Source organism: Dromiciops gliroides, chromosome 6 (assembly GCF_019393635.1).
Source record: "Dromiciops gliroides isolate mDroGli1 chromosome 6, mDroGli1.pri, whole genome shotgun sequence".
Lineage (NCBI taxonomy): Eukaryota > Metazoa > Chordata > Mammalia > Microbiotheria > Microbiotheriidae > Dromiciops > Dromiciops gliroides.
The window spans coordinates 234561658-234578539 of record NC_057866.1 but is presented as its reverse complement, the minus strand read 5'-3'; the positions used below and the strand labels follow the sequence as shown (position 1 = coordinate 234578539).

General features: G+C 39.6%; 1 protein-coding gene and 1 long non-coding RNA gene across 2 annotated transcripts in view; one reads left to right on the top strand and one right to left on the bottom strand.

Moving 5' to 3' along the window:
- LOC122732518 overlaps positions 1-16882 on the top strand; it is a 79409-nt gene that overhangs the window by 13559 nt on the left and 48968 nt on the right. Inside the window, exon 2 of the long non-coding RNA XR_006353625.1 lies at positions 12732-12840. This is a non-coding gene — a long non-coding RNA (uncharacterized LOC122732518). The remainder of the gene's footprint in view (positions 1-12731; positions 12841-16882) is intronic.
- BDH2 (3-hydroxybutyrate dehydrogenase 2) overlaps positions 1-16882 on the bottom strand; it is a 45125-nt gene that overhangs the window by 8505 nt on the left and 19738 nt on the right. The window contains exons 5-7 of the mRNA XM_043972728.1: positions 14591-14699; positions 13262-13322; positions 11004-11117 (exon numbers count right to left, since the gene is read on the bottom strand). Of these exons, the coding sequence (XP_043828663.1) occupies positions 11004-11117; positions 13262-13322; positions 14591-14699 (284 nt within the window). The remainder of the gene's footprint in view (positions 1-11003; positions 11118-13261; positions 13323-14590; positions 14700-16882) is intronic.

Genomic DNA, 16882 nt, shown 5'->3' with positions numbered 1-16882 from the left:
TCTCAGCAGGGTCATCCCTTTTTCTCCTCTAACCTGTAACTGATGACCTCTCTCCTGTGAGAGGTGGCTCACATCATATCATCATCCTTAAAAGACAAGCAGTTGCTTACTCCTGAGATGGCCCAGCTTCCTCCTCCTCCCCTGGAAGAGAGACTTATTGAAGACTTACTTCTAGATGGCCAGTGAACCATAAAGACTTGATTTTGCATTCTGTCGCAAACACTTTTTAGCTGTGCGACCCGGAGTAAGTCAGTTAGCCTCTCTCAGTATCAACTTCCTCATCTCTAAAATGAGGATAATAATAGCACCTACCTCACAAAATTGTTGTGAGAATCAAATGAGATAATACATGTGTGGCACTTTGCTTACCCGGAAGCATTATATAAATGTTAGCTATTATCATTATCATTACTATTCCCTCTCTCCTGTTTTATTCTTCTATCCTCTAATTCCCTGACAAAGGCCAGTATTGCTCTCTCCCTTTTCAGATCTCTTTTCTTCTTTGCTTTTATATTAAGGGACATATCGCTTTTCCCAAACCCCTCTACCTCCACTTCTAGGAGAGAGGCTAGCCTTCACTTTGACCACAGTAGCAGTTACTTGGCTATGGCAGAAAGACAAATATTCCCATCCTACACAAGTCACTGTAAAATATGTCCAGCTCTTTCTTTCTGGTAACCAGGTATGCAGGCATTTGTCATGATTGCTAGGAGTAGCTGGAGAACAACGAAATGGAAGATTTTTTAAAAAGGTGTTGCTTTTCTTCCCCATAAAACTTCCCTAATGAAAACTATTGGGGGGGGGGAGCTAGGTGGCCCAGTGGATAGAGCACCAGCCCTAGAGTCAGGAGGACCTGAGTTCAAATCCGGTCTCAGACACCTGACACTAGCTGTGTCACCCTGGGCAAGTCATTTAACCCTCATTGCCCTGCCAAAAAGGAAAAAAAAACTATTAGGGAAGAAGTTGGTGTGAGTTAGTTTAAAAAAAAAAAAAGAAAAGAAATGAATGAATCATAGATCTAAAAAACCCCAAAACTTAAAAGTTTTGAAGACTTGGTCCTATCCTGTCCAGGTGAGTGGGTTGGCCCCGTGGTAAAGAAAGTGGCTGCCACCTGCTGGAAGTCAGCCTAATTGCAGAGACAACAAAGCAGAGGGGCTAGGTAAGAACAGGAAAGATGATTTAAGGATCATCATCTGATGGGAGTGGAAAAGAGTGGTTAGAGGTAATCAAAGGAGGACAGAAAGAGGTGACTGGGAGGTGACCACTGATGCCAGCAAACCCACCTCTCAACCTGGCATTGGGCCTCCACCTAGAATATTACTGTAAGTCCCAAAGACTATAGACAGGTAGGGAAGGAGTTGCTTCCTGGTGGTAACAATCACTTTCTAAGTACTGATAAATGTAAAGGGGAAACAGCATGGCACTATGGAAGGAAAACCTCTCTGGGGTCAGAGATGACCTGGGCCCAAATCCTTCTTCTTGTTAAGGGCTAAAATTCTAGCTAAACTGTCTAAAATATCTAATGAGTGGTCGCCAATAAATTATAAGCTTTAGCAAGAGTTAGACTTTTAAGCATTTATTAAGGAGAATAAGAATTTGGTAAAGAGAGAGAGAAAGGCCTAGATCCCTATCTATTAAAGGGAGAGCGCATTTCTAGCTCTGCTCTCCCAAGTCCAGAGGAAAGAGCACGAGACTGAGCACCAGTCTCTTCCTTCCTCCTCCCACTAGCCCGCGTCACTTCCTGACGCCAAAGAAAAGACTCCTGGTCTTGCCCTCAAAGACCTTCGCTTCGTGGGCAGAACTCTTCTACAGTAAGTCTCCAGCAGGTGGCGTCATTCTAATCGTTACACTCTGATGCTTACTACTTGTTTAACCTTGAGCAAGTCACCTCGCCCAGACATCACTTTCATCATCTCTAAAACTAGATGGCTGAACTAGATTAGAAGTGAACCTGGGACTCGTGAACTTGTTTGGTTTTGTTTCATTTTAATATTTTGATAATTATTTCAACATAATTGGTTTTGTTTACAATCCTATGTTTTATTTTATGTACTTAAAAGCATTATTCTGAGAAGGAACCCATAGGTTTCAGAAGACTGTGAAAGAGATCCATCACACAAAAAAGGTTAAGAACTCCTTAAATAAATGGCTTCTTGTGGTCCCTTAAAGTGCTAGAGCTACAAGACTTTGATTTTTTTTTTACTTCTATAAAAATAGTTTTCCAAAATAACTTTTTAAACTACTTTTAGGAACACCTGGATGACTCCACCATCAATATACCTGATTTCAAATCCTTCTTCAGATACTTCTTGGCTGACTGACCAACCCCAAGGTGAATTGCTTAACACCTTTCAGCCTTGTTTACCTCATCTATAAAATGGGGATAATAAGAACCTTGTTGTTATGGGAATCAGAGAGTGCTTACATAAATGCTAACTATTGTGTCATGGGCCCCTTTGATAGCTTGGTGAAGTCTATGACCTCCTCAGAATAATTTTTTAAATGCATAAAATACAATACATATAATTACAAAGGAAACCTATTATATTGAGTTACCAAAATATACTTTTTTTTTTAAGTTCATGGACCCCAGATTAAGAGTCTCTTACTAAGAATCTATCTTTCACTTTCATTATATATGTGATCTCCTCTGTGACCATGGCAACATGTTTGGAGAGGGGACACCTCCTTTTTTTAATACCTTGACAGATAGTGGTTATCAGTGGATCATCCAACAAGTTATATATCTGCTTCTGTAACTTTCAAGAAATCTTGTATCAAGCTGACATATGTACTGGAGATACCTTTTGGGAGGGAAGACTCTAAGGAGATATTTTGATTTATAGTCAACAAACAATAAGCCATATGCACAGTGGGACCTGATATTTTCTGAACCTGGGGCTTACTGTGGGATATTCCTTGAGAAGCCTTGTCTGTTCCCTTCAGGGACCCTCATTATATAATTCTCCTAACATTTTTATAGAGATGGGAAAATCAGCTCGTAGGACAGTACTTAATAATATTCAATAGAATATTGATTGGTAATAGCCTTTTTAATTTTTTTAAACATAGTCCTAAGAAATTTTTCTATGCCTTTGTTATCCTTCAGATACCATGAGAACCAATCCCTCAATACCCTCAAATGCTTTTTAAAATGTCTACTTACTTATAAATAATGGAAATGCTAATTAAAATTTTATTTATTTGAGAGGTTCTCAAATAATTAGGATATACATACAAGGTTACCCAAGTGCTACATAACAGAGCTGAGACTTGAATCCAGCTTTGACTTCTTTCCTGTGAGTTATGCTGCCTCCTAATATACAATGGAGAGGAGATAAGAAGCTGGCTTCTTAATTAGGAGGATTGGAGTTCAAGTCCTCTTCTTATTTATATTGGCTAGATGGCACTTGGCTTTAAGGTGCAGAATTGGTAGAGGGAATTTACTCACAGGGAGTGCCATATGCTAAGGAAATCATACAGGGGCAGCTAAGTGGCGCAGTGGATAGAGCACTGGCCCTGGAGTCAGGAGTACCTGAGTTCAAATCCAGCCTCAGACACTTAACACTTACTAGCTGTGTGACCCTGGGCAAGTCACTTAACCCCAATTGCCTCACTAAAAAAAAAAAAAAGAAAAGAAAAGGAAATCATACATCTGGAACAAAAAAAAAAGAAAGAAAAGGAAAAAAATACAAGAAAAATAAAAATACTTGAAAGGAAGAAAAGTTGAGAAGGGAAATCTCTCTCCTAAACCCAGAATCCCCAAGCTCTTACTGAGTAGTTATGTAGCTTTTGGCTTCTTGAAGATAGGGCATGGTTGACACTTCTATTCTCTCAGTTACCTAGCAGTCTCTTCTTGCCCAAAATGTGCAACTACTTCTATCCTTATATTCACATCTCTGAGTTCTTTCCAGACATACTTAAGCCTCTTCAGTTTTAAGGTATTCGTTCTTATGCCACCCATTTTAACAAGTCATCACATTATAAAACCAATTCAAATGCTTTTGAAAATACCACTTGCTATAAAAATCACATTCTCCAAACATCTTTTGTATAACAAGCACCTACAAATAGTTGGATGCTCCTAGGTACTTGAAATATGATTACAGTTCCTCATCTTACTCCAAACACCTACAGCAATCAATGCAACATTTCCTTTAAGGGAAATAATTTGCCTAAATTTGGAAAATTCTGACACTTTAAGGTGGGTGTACATCGATGTCTACTTCAACCAATAAATGCTGGCCAAAGCTATGTGAGATCTGCTGCAGTTTAAAATGAATTAAGTGCTACCCCTCCTGGCAGCAACACCAATTGGATGCCTAAACTAGAGTACCTCAGTCGCAAAGGTCAGCTTTCTTTAGATAAGAATAACTAAGGGGCAGCTAGGTGGCGCAGTGGATAGAGCACTGGCCCTGGAGTCAGGAGGACCTGAGTTCAAATATGACCTCAGACACTTAACACCTACTAGTTGTGTGACCCTGGGCAAGTCACTTAACCCCCAATGCCTCTCAAAAAAAAAAATATAAGGATAACTACAAGAAAAAGGGATTCATAAAAGCATAGATTTGGAGCTTCTAGAAGGTATGTTAGAAGCCATGAATCCAAATGTTCCTGTAGTACCTTATATTAATCATTAGCTGACTTTAAGCATAAGGGCAATATAATGCCCCCCAAGGGTCACATGGTTCCCTTCTTTGAGGCTCCAGGGAGTTTATTTTAAATGAAAAGTCATTAATTTGACTACAATATCCCTGAAACACAAGTCGAGAAAATTCTTTAATTTATATTTCCATCTCTAGTTAGTCCATTGGTCTCTTTGTGATTGAGACAAAATTCAGGCCACTGAAAACATTTGAGTAATGAAACAGGAGATTCTGTTAGATTTTATGTGGCTGGACAAGCACCCCAGGAGAAGTTGGGGAAAGAGCAGACTTTCATTCCTTGAGTAAGTGGATACACCAGTGGCAACAGCCCGACTATTTTGCTCAGACGTGCCAGAAGAACTGCTGGCCCACCTCAATATCTCCGTTCTCTGCCACAGCCCATGCCTTTCCTTCTCTTTCTTTTAGCTTGTTGCCAGCCCCACCCCCCAATACTTTTTACCCCTGACCAGCTTTATATAACTCCTTTCCTTTCCCCTTAGTAACTTGGAATCTATAATTACTAGCACTTAGATAATGCTTTAACGTTTGCAAAGCACTGAACATGTTATCTTACTTAATCCCCACAACAACCCTGTGGGGTGGGTGTTATTATTATGAAGAAGAAACTGAGGATGATTGAAGTTAAATGATTTGCCAAAAGTCACACATTTAGGAAGTGTCTGAGGCAGAATTTGAACCTAGGTCTTCCTGACTCCAATTCCAAGACTCTATCCACTGTATCACCTAGCTGCCTCTAGGTTCTGAGATAGTTCTTTGTAAAATAGAAAATAAAGTTGCATTCAAACATGACCTCTCTGTATCTGATTATACTTGACCTCCAATGGAAGACATTGCTGATTCTATACAGAAAAGTTTTTCCTCTTGGGTAGAATCTACCAGAGTTGTCTTCAATCTAAGTTTCATAGGAGTGTCCCAAAATGCAATGGCTTTGACTGATTCAAAGAGGTGTATAGGCCCTATCCACAGTCTTGATTAATTAATTCAATCAAGAAGTATTCTTATCTTAAAAGTTACTTTTAAGTGGAGTGGGATAATTAATGGATCTCTACCCTTACACTCTCATTTCATTTTTAAAAATATATTTTATTGATGACTTTTGTCTTTATTTCTCAAATATTTCCTCCCACCTTCCATGGGAGCAATCTCCAGTCATCCTGATCTATATTGTGCCACTGGACCCAGATGACTCTGGAGGAGAGAGTAAAGGTTGGTGACTTTGCACAGCCCTTCCTCACTTAAATCCAATTCATTTGCAAGTCATAAAATCACTTTCTTGATGTCATGGTCCTCTTTGAGAATGGAGGACAAACAATGAACAAACTACAATTTCTACTTTCCCTATACACTTTTTCCTTGTAAGAAAGTTAAATAACCAAAAATATTTAATACACTGACCTCTTCTAACAATGCACGTAATCTTAGTTTTTGCAATCTTGGTTTGTGCCATATGGCATGAGGAATGTTATTTTATAGATGAAGTAACTATAGCACAGAGAAATCAAATGGTCATAGAACTAAAATATAGTAGAATTGGAATTAGTTACGTCAGGGCAGCTAGGTAGTGCACCGGCCCTATATTAAGGAGGACCTGAGTTCAAATCTGGCCTCAGACATTTGACACCAGCTGTGTGACTCTGAGCAAGTCATTTAACCCTCATTGCCCCGCAAAAAAACTCCAAAACCAAAAATTTGGGGGCAGCTAGGTGGTGCAGTGGATAAAGCAGCAGTTCTGGATTCAGGAGGACCTGAGTTCAAATCCGGCCTCAGACACTTGACATGTACTAGCTGTGTTACCCTGGGCAAGTCACTTAACCCTCATGGCCCCACAAAAAAAAAAAAAAAAGAATTAATTAGGTCTTCTGACTACATATCTAGTACTTCTGTTATGACATACCATGTCTTTCGCATATGCTCTAAGCACATGTGCTTTTTATATAAAACTTAAGTTCTTTAGTAGAGAAGAAAGGCAGTGTGACATAATGATTAGAGAGCCAGGAGGACATGGATTCAAAACCTATTGTAAATGAGATGCTGGGCAAGTCACAACCTCTCAGTGCTATCTAGCCCAGTGGTCTCAAACTCAAATTAAAACAGATCCCTACTTAGAAAACCACAAATGAACATTATTTATCTTTTATTGTCTTTTCATTTATTTTATTAAACATTTCTCAATTACATTTTAATTTAGTTGGCCTTACTCCAGAGTTTTGTGGGTGTTTGTGAGTTTGACATTTTTCCCACTAGCCAACTCTCTAAGACCATAAGTTGCAGAGAAGGACAACCTGCATAGATAGAGTGAATTTTCTCATCTGGGAAACCTCTTTGTCAATGAAATCACAGGGCCAATCCCTATTCTTAGGTAGGGTAACAGCAGCTATTTTGAGTAACTACCATATTCTTAGAAGCTGCAATATGAGAAGACCCTCAAGTTCAAATGAAATAACCTGACACTAGATTGAGTATTAGAAGACCTGGCTCCATCATTTCTAGCTGTAGGACCATGGACCATATGAAGTCATTTAATCTTTTTGAGTGTCAATTTCCTAACCAGAAAAAAAAAAAGATGGATACTGTTGGGATCAAATAAAAAATGAATGGGAAAATGCTTTGTGTACAAACTGACTTCTCCATTCTTGACTTTAGTAGTGTTCTAATAGAAGACAGTCAGCTACTGACATTAGATTAGATTATAGAACTCGGGGGCAGCTAGGTGGTGCAGTGGATAGAGCACCGGCCCTGGATTCAGGAGTACCTGAGTTCAAATCCAGCCTCAGACACTTAACACTTACTAGCTGTGTGACCCTGGGCAAGTCACTTAACCCCAACTGCCTCACTAAAAAATAAATAAATAAATAAAAATAGATTATAGAACTCACCAGAGTTTGTGCTTTATTGGCATAGTTTTCAGGGACCAGTGATTACTGCCACATCAAGATGATGTATAAACACAGGAGTTTTGTGGAGGTTAAAACAGTAACCTCTGTACTCTGTAATGATTTGAATGATGCCACCTGTTGGAGACTTACTGTAGGAAAGTTCCACCGTGAGGAGAAGGCCTCTGAGGGCAAGGCCATGCAGCTTTTCTTTGGCATCAGGAAGTGACGTTTGCTGGTGGGAGGAAGAGGGGGTGAAGCTGGCGCTCTCACCCTCTTTCCTCAGGACTCAGGTGGAGAAGGGAGCTAGAAATGCGCTCTTCCTTTCTCTTTCTTTTCACCAAATTCTCATTCTCCTTAATAAATGCTTAAGAGTCTAACTTTTGCTAAAGCTTATAATTTATTGGTGACCACTCATTAGATATTTTAGACAGACTAGCTAGAATTTTAGCCCCTTACAAACTCTGAGTTCTTAGCACCATGCCTGCCACATAATAAATATTTGTTGTCACAACTTAACAGGAGCCTTCAAATCACACTAATATGCCTCGAATCTCAGAGACTTCTAAGTAAAATTCATTAAGATGAGGATAGTTAAAATATTAATTCATTCATTCATGCAACTGCATATTATATGCAAGGCACATACTAGGCTACGGTCGATATAAGCACACGCAAACATATACAAAAAAAATGCTCTCAAAAATGGCCTCTGCTTTCAAAGTGCCTATATAGGTAATATAACATGAACACAGATAAGTAGATGCCGTATAATATAAGGGAAAAGAGAATACTAGTAACTCAGGAAGCCTTCACAAGGAGGTAGAACATGATTAAGCCCTAGAGAAAAAGGAAGACTGAGCAGATTTTAAGAGGACACATATTCTAAGCAAGAGGGTATGAAAGTGTGTGGCAGAAGGAGGGGAAGAGGGAAAAGGGAAGTAGGAGATGAAAAGTGGGGTTCAGGGAAAGGCTAGGAATCCACTTTGGCTGGAATGTAAAATATGCGAAAGAGAAATTTGAAAAATGTCTGGAATGAAAAAAAAACAAAATTAAAAAAAAATATCTGGAATGAGAGGTTAGGGCTATAGAGTTCCTTAAATAATTAACATTGTATTGGCTAAAGGTTTTTTAAAGCAGGGGAGTGGCAGGTCAAACCCGTTCCTTAGGAATATTATTTTGGCAGCTGTGTGGAGGAGACACTGGAGGATGGAGATAATGGAGGCTGGGAGGTTGATTACAAGATTATGATAATAGTTCAGGTGAGAGGTTATGAGAGCCTGAACTAGAGTGGTGGCCATGTGAGTAGAGAGAAGGCAATGGATGAGACACATCGTGTATGTTAAAATCAACAAGATTTGGCAACTGATGATATAGGGGGCAGTGAAAGAGAGGGAAGAGTCTAAGATAATCAATAATCAACATTTATTAAGCACTTACTATGTACCAACCACTGTGTTAAGTGCTGGGGATACAAATAAAAAGAAAGACAATCCCTGCCTTCAAAGAACTTACAATCCAATGAGGGAAAGACAACAGCCCAAAGGGAATTAAGAAGAGGGGCAGGAAGAAGGTCCTCTTTGCATGTTAGAGGAGTCCAAAGAATTCCAGAAGCAGTAGAGCTGATGGAAAATGGGGAGAAGATTGTGGTGGGCTCCTCCTTAAATGGAGTCCCTCAGGTACTAATGAAATGTGGGTATCAAAGCAAAGCTGATTCAATATTATAAGGTAATGAGGTTTCCCAATGACAAGTTTTCCAGGGCAGGAAGGTGGTAGAGAGGTCAAAAGAAATCTAAAAGTAGCATAGGTGGTGGGAAATAAGGAGGCTGATTGTAAAGTTGAGAATCTGGGTCCCTGGGAGGATGGGGCTGCCTTAAACGGAAACAGCAAAGTATAAATAAAGGGTGGCTTCCAGGAGGAAGATGATACATTCTGAACATTTTCCTGCTCTGCAAAGGACTTTCCTTGAAGGGAGTGTGCTACATCAAAGACATCATGAATCTAGATAATCTTTCTCCCCCTAAAAAGAGTTCTATTTCCCTCCCTGTGCTGTTGTAAACCTTAAAGCATTAAATAAATGTGAATGCTTGACATGTTGAGTTAAAGGTACCATTGTGACTTCCAGGTTTAGAAATCCAGCCAACAACTGATAATGTGGGACTGGAGCTATAGAGATAGCTGAGGGTTAGAAGTGTAGATTGGCAGGGGTGGGGGGGAAGGAGCTAGGTGGCACAGTGGATGGAGCACTGGTCCTGAAGTCAGGAGGACCTGAGTTCAAATCTGGCCTCAGACACTTGATACTTACTAGCTGTGTGACCCTAGGCGAGGCACTTAACCCCAATTGCCTCACCAAAAAAAAAAAAAAGAAAGAAAGAAAAAGAAAAAAAAGTGTAGATTGGGAGACATCTGCATAAAGATAATAACTGAACAGATTAGATTATCAAAGAAAGGTGAATGGAATGGGAAAAGGGTTAGAAACTGCCACAGGAGGATGGAGCTGCAAAGGAGACTGAGGTCAGACCTGAGGTAAACCAGGAGAGAACAGCTTATAGATGCCAAAGGGAGGACAAATATCCAGGAAGAAGGTGTGGTCAACAGTGTCAAAAGCTTCAAGGTATATGAACACCAAAAAGACCATCATATTTAGTCATTAAAAGATCATTGGCAATGTGTGGGAGAACAGGTTCAGTAGTCTCTCAGGTTAGAAGCCATATTGGAACAGGATGGTAAGTAGTGGAGGCAACAAGAGTAGAAGACTGGGAATCAGGAAGGGAAAGAATGGGAAGAAATAGAGAAATCAATTTAGCAGAAAGGATTAAGTGAAGTTTTTGAATGGTTGGGCAGAGCCTGAACATATTTGTAGATATTAGGGGATAAAAAAGTAGCTAGGAAGAAGTTAAAGAAGACAGAGAAGTCATGATGGAAAGTTCAGGATTGACGAAATACCCACATTGATGAGATCATGAAAATATCTATTAAAAACTCTTCCGAACATTTCGTTTCCTTTTTACCTTAAAATCTGCATTGTTTCTCCTATGGATGAATTGCCTTAGGTTGTTATGGCTCTTGAAGCATCAGTTACAGGCCTGATGACAAAGGAAGGATGTTCTTTATTTTGTTTCCAGCCTGCTATTCCTCTGCGTTGTAACTGTCGCAGTCTAGGGCTCTCTGCCTATGCACACTCTGTGTTGCATAGCTTTCAAGTTGTTCTTTTCAAACGATGGCATATATATTCCTGAAGTGATAATTTATTGCTCCCTCACTCAGTGCCCCAGTTGAATGTAACCTGACTTTTTAAGGGGACCAAATTCCTTTTTTGCCTTTTAAAACAACTTCTTTTGACCATTAGAAAAACAATAATACAAAACAGAATATGTCTTCAAATGAGACCATATAGATTTCTTTACTGGCTTTAGTCTAGTTGAGACTCCGAGTTCACAGAGTGTTCTGACTCATCACTCACCTGGACACACACAGTTGCACCTGATACCCTGTTGGATGAAATCGGCAGCCACCGATTTTGTCAGTCCGATCACAGCTGCTTTAGAAGTGCTGTATACGCATCTGTTGACAACTCCTGAAGGCAAAGACCAATATTCAGAAGGCAAAGAAAAAGCAAAATGATGTTGCTATTTATTAGAATTAGAATATTAATATTAGAAAGAGGATACATCAACCTTTTTTTCTCTTTCCTGCTTTCCCTCTACAACTCGATTGTTTACAAGGCTGGAGGGCAATGAATGGGTGAGTAGGTGATGGGATAGAGAAGCAAACACAGCACATTTGATGGTCCTTTACTAATGTGCTTATTGAAAAGAGCCAGCTCTCCCACTCATTTCATATGGTCCTTGTAGCTTTAGTCAGAGTAGGACTAAAGGTAGACAAGGTACAATGAGGGGCACTTTTGAATATTTCTAGGTGTAGTATAAAAACATCAGGAGGATATGAGACATATGATGGGCATAAGCAGGCTATGACACTTTGTAGACAAGGAGAAATGGTGTAAAGGATGTCAAAGAAGTATATAATCACAAAACAAGATGGGTTATGTGGTGGGAGCAAAGATTATTCCTTGGTTAGCCTGCAAATTCCATTGGTGTCCTCTTATCATCTCAATGGAGAGCTTGTAGGTTTGCCCTTATGACAAGCTTATGGGAAGACATGAAGAGGAGTCACCAAGGAGAAGTGGCATGAATAGGCTTTGGTCTCCATCAGTGAAGAAAACATCCACATTAATGAGATCACCGATCTGACTGATGATATGAATGGAAGGAATGCTGCAATAAATAGGTCAGGAGTTTACGGTCTGTGAATCTGGACTCCTGATGATGGTGAAGTGACCTCCCAAACTCAAGAAACCTAGGTGAAAATTTTAGTTCAAACATTTTATGAGCTGTGCAACCATAGCCAAGTTACTCATTTTCTTCATCTGCAAAATGGGGATAGTGCCCTAACTAGAATGACAAATGATAATTCAGAAGTTCCTCTTATCGAAGTACCTCTCATGGGTACAACTGGCAGTCTAGGTGGTAAAGAGGAAATAGGAAGGGAAGGGAATAAGCATTAATATAGTGCCACTATGTGCCAGGCATTGTGCTAAGTGCTTCTTACAAATATTATCTCATTGGATCCTCACAATAATACTTCAAGGTAAGTGCTAATATTATCCCCATTTTATACTTGGAGGAAACGGAGACAAACAGAAGTGAAGTGACTTGTTCAGAGTCACACACCTAGTAAATATCTGAGACCAGATTTAAACTTAGGTCTTCCTGACTCCAGGCCCAGTGCTCTATCTCCTGCACCACCAGCTGTCTCAAATGGAGAAGACAGTACATATTCAATGAGGGTAACTGTGGAAAAGGGCTTGGGCAGAAGTGATGTCACAAAGTCAAATTGAGTTATCAGTGCATTGAAAGACAAATTTCCATCCAGACAGAATAGGTTGAATAAACATCTGAGATGGACATTTTGTGCTGCTCATTTGATTGCAAGGTTTGGTGTTCTGTCTTCATGGGCCAAGCAGATGCCATTCCTTTTTCATGGGTCTGAGCAAGCAGCTGTAAGGCTCACCACAACATCCCTTATTTTGTGGGTCTCCCTGGACCATAGGATAGAATGCTCTGATCAGCATTGGGTTATAGAGCTTGTGTGTTCAAATTTGGATTTTCCTACTCTATGTATTATCCAGGTTACTTCCTTCTGCTCATCACAACTTTACTGTTTTTCCATCCACCTCAATCAAAAGATGAGCAACATATGACAGAGAAGAAGTATTTTTCAACTTGTTCATAGCTATGGTAAGAGTTCTAATATTCTTTCTTTCTTTTTTTTTTTTTTTGGCGGGGAAATGAGGGTTAAGTGACTTGCCCAGGGTCACACAGCTAGTAAGTGCCAAGTGTCTGAGGTAGGATTTGAACTCAGGTCTTCCTGAATCCCAGGCTGGTGCTTTATCCACTGCACCACCTAGCTGCTCCCTAAGAGTTCTAATATTTAGGCAGAAAAAAAATATAAAGTTTCTGGAAGATCAACCAATCATTTATCACTCTGTTACATGTTGGGGCTACAAAGACAAAAAACAAACTGGTCCCTGATCTCAAGGAGCTTACATTCTATGCAGATGTTTGTTATCTCTGCCACCTCTGTCTCCTGATACCATGATATACACTAATACCATTTGTAATAAAAGTATGATTCCCTGAAAATTGACAACATATTTACCTTTGATGCTAGAAGCCACAGAAGACATGTTGATAATGGTGCCAGATTTCTGGGCAAGCATCTGCCAAGAGAAGATAAATATGATGTGATATACATTTTACTTTGGAGACTAAAAATGCCCTAGCTACAAAAGGCACGTTTTGTAAGGACACATTTTATTGTTTACTTATTGGTCACCAATGGTGACCAGTGGTCACCATTTTATCACTTCTCACCTGACCTTTATGGGAAAGGAATGGCATGTATATGTCGCCATTGCTAGCCAACTTGCCCAATGAATTACTGAGATGATGTGTGAAGAGAACAGCAAGATAGAAAATGCATTTTAAAATAACAGAAGTATGAATGGAGATATTTATTAATCACCTCCCATGTGGCAAGGCATTAAAGTAACTGCTAGGAATACAAAAATAAAAATTACAAAGTTTCTGCCCTAGAGGGGCTTGCATTCTGCTGGCTGATACATTCATTTCAATTCAGCACAATTAACAAGGAGCTACCATGTGTAAAATACCGTGCCAAGAACCAGGGTTATAAAGACAAAAAAAGGAACAGTATCTGTCCTTAAGGGGCTTTATTTTAATGGGGGTGGGGTGGACAGATACAAAATGTACACAGATAAGGAAATACATGGTAATTTGAGAAACAACACTGGTAATCAAGAACATTAGCAAATACTTCCTAGAAGAGATTACACATCTTTGAAGGAAAAAAAGCAGATTTAAGAGAAATAGAGATGAAGAGGGAATGCATTCTAGGCAGGGCAAATGACTTGAATGAATACATGAGGATTAGGGGCAGAGTGTTGAGTTCTGGGAACAGCCAGTGGTCCATTTTGCTGGAAGATGGGAAGCAAGAAAAGACTATTGGATCTAGTAGTTGAGATCATTGGTAACTTTTGAGAAAGACTTTTCAGTAGATTGTTGGCATCAGAACCCAGATTGCAAGGACTGGAAAGTCAGTAGGTAGTGAGCAAGAGAAGGCAGCACATGTATAGAACATTTTCAAGGAGGTTGACAGTGGCAGATAGAGGGCATTGACTTAAGGACACAGCAGGCTATGTGGAAGGTTTTGTGTGTGTATGTGATAGGGAAGACCTTAATATAGCTGTAGATAGTGGGGAAAGAGATGGTAGATAAGGAGAGTTAAATATTAGATAGAGAAGGAATGATAGAAGATGCAAACACCAAAATGGTATGGAAGGGAGTGGGATCAAGGTCATAGGTAGAGGGACTGGCCTTGGCAAAGAGATAAGTGCATCCTGGTGGGTTTCTGGCCTTCAATGTGATGCTAATTACAAGGCTGGCAAAGTGGCAGATGGAGGCTTACTTTAGGAAGAAATGCCTTAATCATCAAGTACATGCTGCGGACATTGAGATTCATGGTGAAATCCCAGTCTTTCTCCTCACAGTCTAGGATGTTTCCATGATGGACAAATCTGGAAGAGTAGTTTCAAAATGAAGGACTCATACTCCCCTCCCCCCCCCCCAACACACACATAAAATAACCATTTAATTGCCCTTTTTAAACCTTGTAAGACTTCCTTGTGAACTCTGTCCTCCAAACAAGGCAGGGTTGGGCAAGATTCCTTCCTGCTTTAGGATTCTTAGCCAGGATTCCCAATGCTCTTAACAGTTACAATTGGCAAAGTGGATAGAGCACTGGATCTGGAGTCAGGAAGACCTAAGTTCAAATTCCATCTCAGACACGGGCTAGCTGTGTGACTTAACCTCTCTCAGTCTCAGTTTCTCTTACAAGGTTGTTGTGAGGATCAAGTAAGATAATGTAGGTGCAGCACTACATAAATGCTATTATCATTATTTTTAATGTATGTCTATATGCACATTATCAGATGGATGTATTGATAGATGATAGATTAAACATAGATATGCTATCATGGATAATTTAAAACAGGTTGAGTGGCATGTGCATTAATCAATCAAAACTTGTATTATCATAGATCAGGTACTATGATAGGCAATGAGGAAAAAAAAAAGAAAAGAAACACCCCTTGCTCTGAAGTTGTTTACATTCTTTAGAAGAAAATAGTACACACACACATAAGCCCTCAGTGAAGACAAAGAATATGTAAGGGAATACAAAATAATTTTGTGAGGACACTAAGTAGAGGCTGAGCAGGAGAGACCTCGAAGAGTAGGGACTTGAGCTGAAATTTTAAGGCAGCTAGCTATTTATTCTAAGAGACTGAGGTGAGGAAGGAGTGGGTATGGTGGAACTGGCTAGAATGTTGAGTGTGTAAAAGGGAATAATGGGCAATAATCCCATAAGGAGACTGGGGTCAATTTGTGAAGGCTTTATTTGACAAGCAAAGGAGTTTGTATTTGATTCAAGAGGCAATAGAAACCAATGAACATTTCTAATCAGGGGACTGGGGTAGTCAAACCTGTTCTTAAGGAATATCCCTTTGGTAGCTGTGAGGCAGAAAGATGAGACAGGGAAAACATTGGAAAGGTAATTGTAAGCTTAATCTTAAGAGGTGGAGACTTGTTCTGGCTCACTCGCCTACTAGATCAAATCATTTCACGTTTCTGGGACACAGTTACTTTAGATATAAAATGAAGAGGTAGATTTGGAGATCTCTAAGGTCTAAAGAACATCTTAATTCATCCTTAAGTCATCACTCACGCTTAACTGGATGGCTATAAAGATGAAGGTTTAAATTAAAGCATCCATTTATGATGGTGGTCATTACTCTAAGTCACTTCCTATTCCCTGAACCTCCATCCATCCATAGGGAGAGCATCAGCCTACAAGTATTTGAATGTCTGCTATCTACCTGAGCACTAAGGGGACACAAAAGTATAAAACATGGTCCCTACCTTCAAGAAACTTTCAGTCTAGGTAAGGAGAGATTAGGATACAAGAAATATCAATAGACAAAACAATTATATCTCTTCATATGTCTATATAGATATAGCTGTAAATCTCTTTATATCTATATACATATATACAGTGTTTCAAAAGTCAGTGTAGTATTTTTTTTTCTTTTTGGTGAGGCAATTGGGGTTAAGTGACTTGCCCAGGGTCACACAGCTAGTAAGTGTCAATGTTCTGAAGGTGGATTTGAACTCAGGTACTCCTGACTCCAGGGCCGGTGGTCTATCCACTGCACCACCTAGCTGCCCCCAAAAGTCAGTGTAGTTTTAAGCTATTAGTATAGTACTCATCAAACTATTTAGATATAGTAACTATTAGGTTAAATATAGTAGCTATCAAACTATTAAATTATCTGTCTACATACACATAATTAAGAGCTAAATTGCATGATATAAATTCTAATGCTGTAGGTATTTGGAAGAGATGTATGTTGTTGAGGACTCTGGGTCAGAGAAGGCTTGTAAAAAGAGCTAGGATGTGGACTGATCTCACCTGATGGAGACATAGAAGACAACATCCCTCTAAACTAGCTCTTAATACTGGAGTTGTCAAACTAAGCATATTTAGAGAAGGAAAAGCAAGACAGCCAGGTGCAGCCTCACTGTGGCAGAGCAACTCAGGGCTGGACAGTCCAGTTATCACTCGTTGTATATCCGTGTTTGTGTCCCTTGTCTTATGGGTAACACTGGCAAAAGTTTATCCATTGGGCTGTAGTACAAGTTG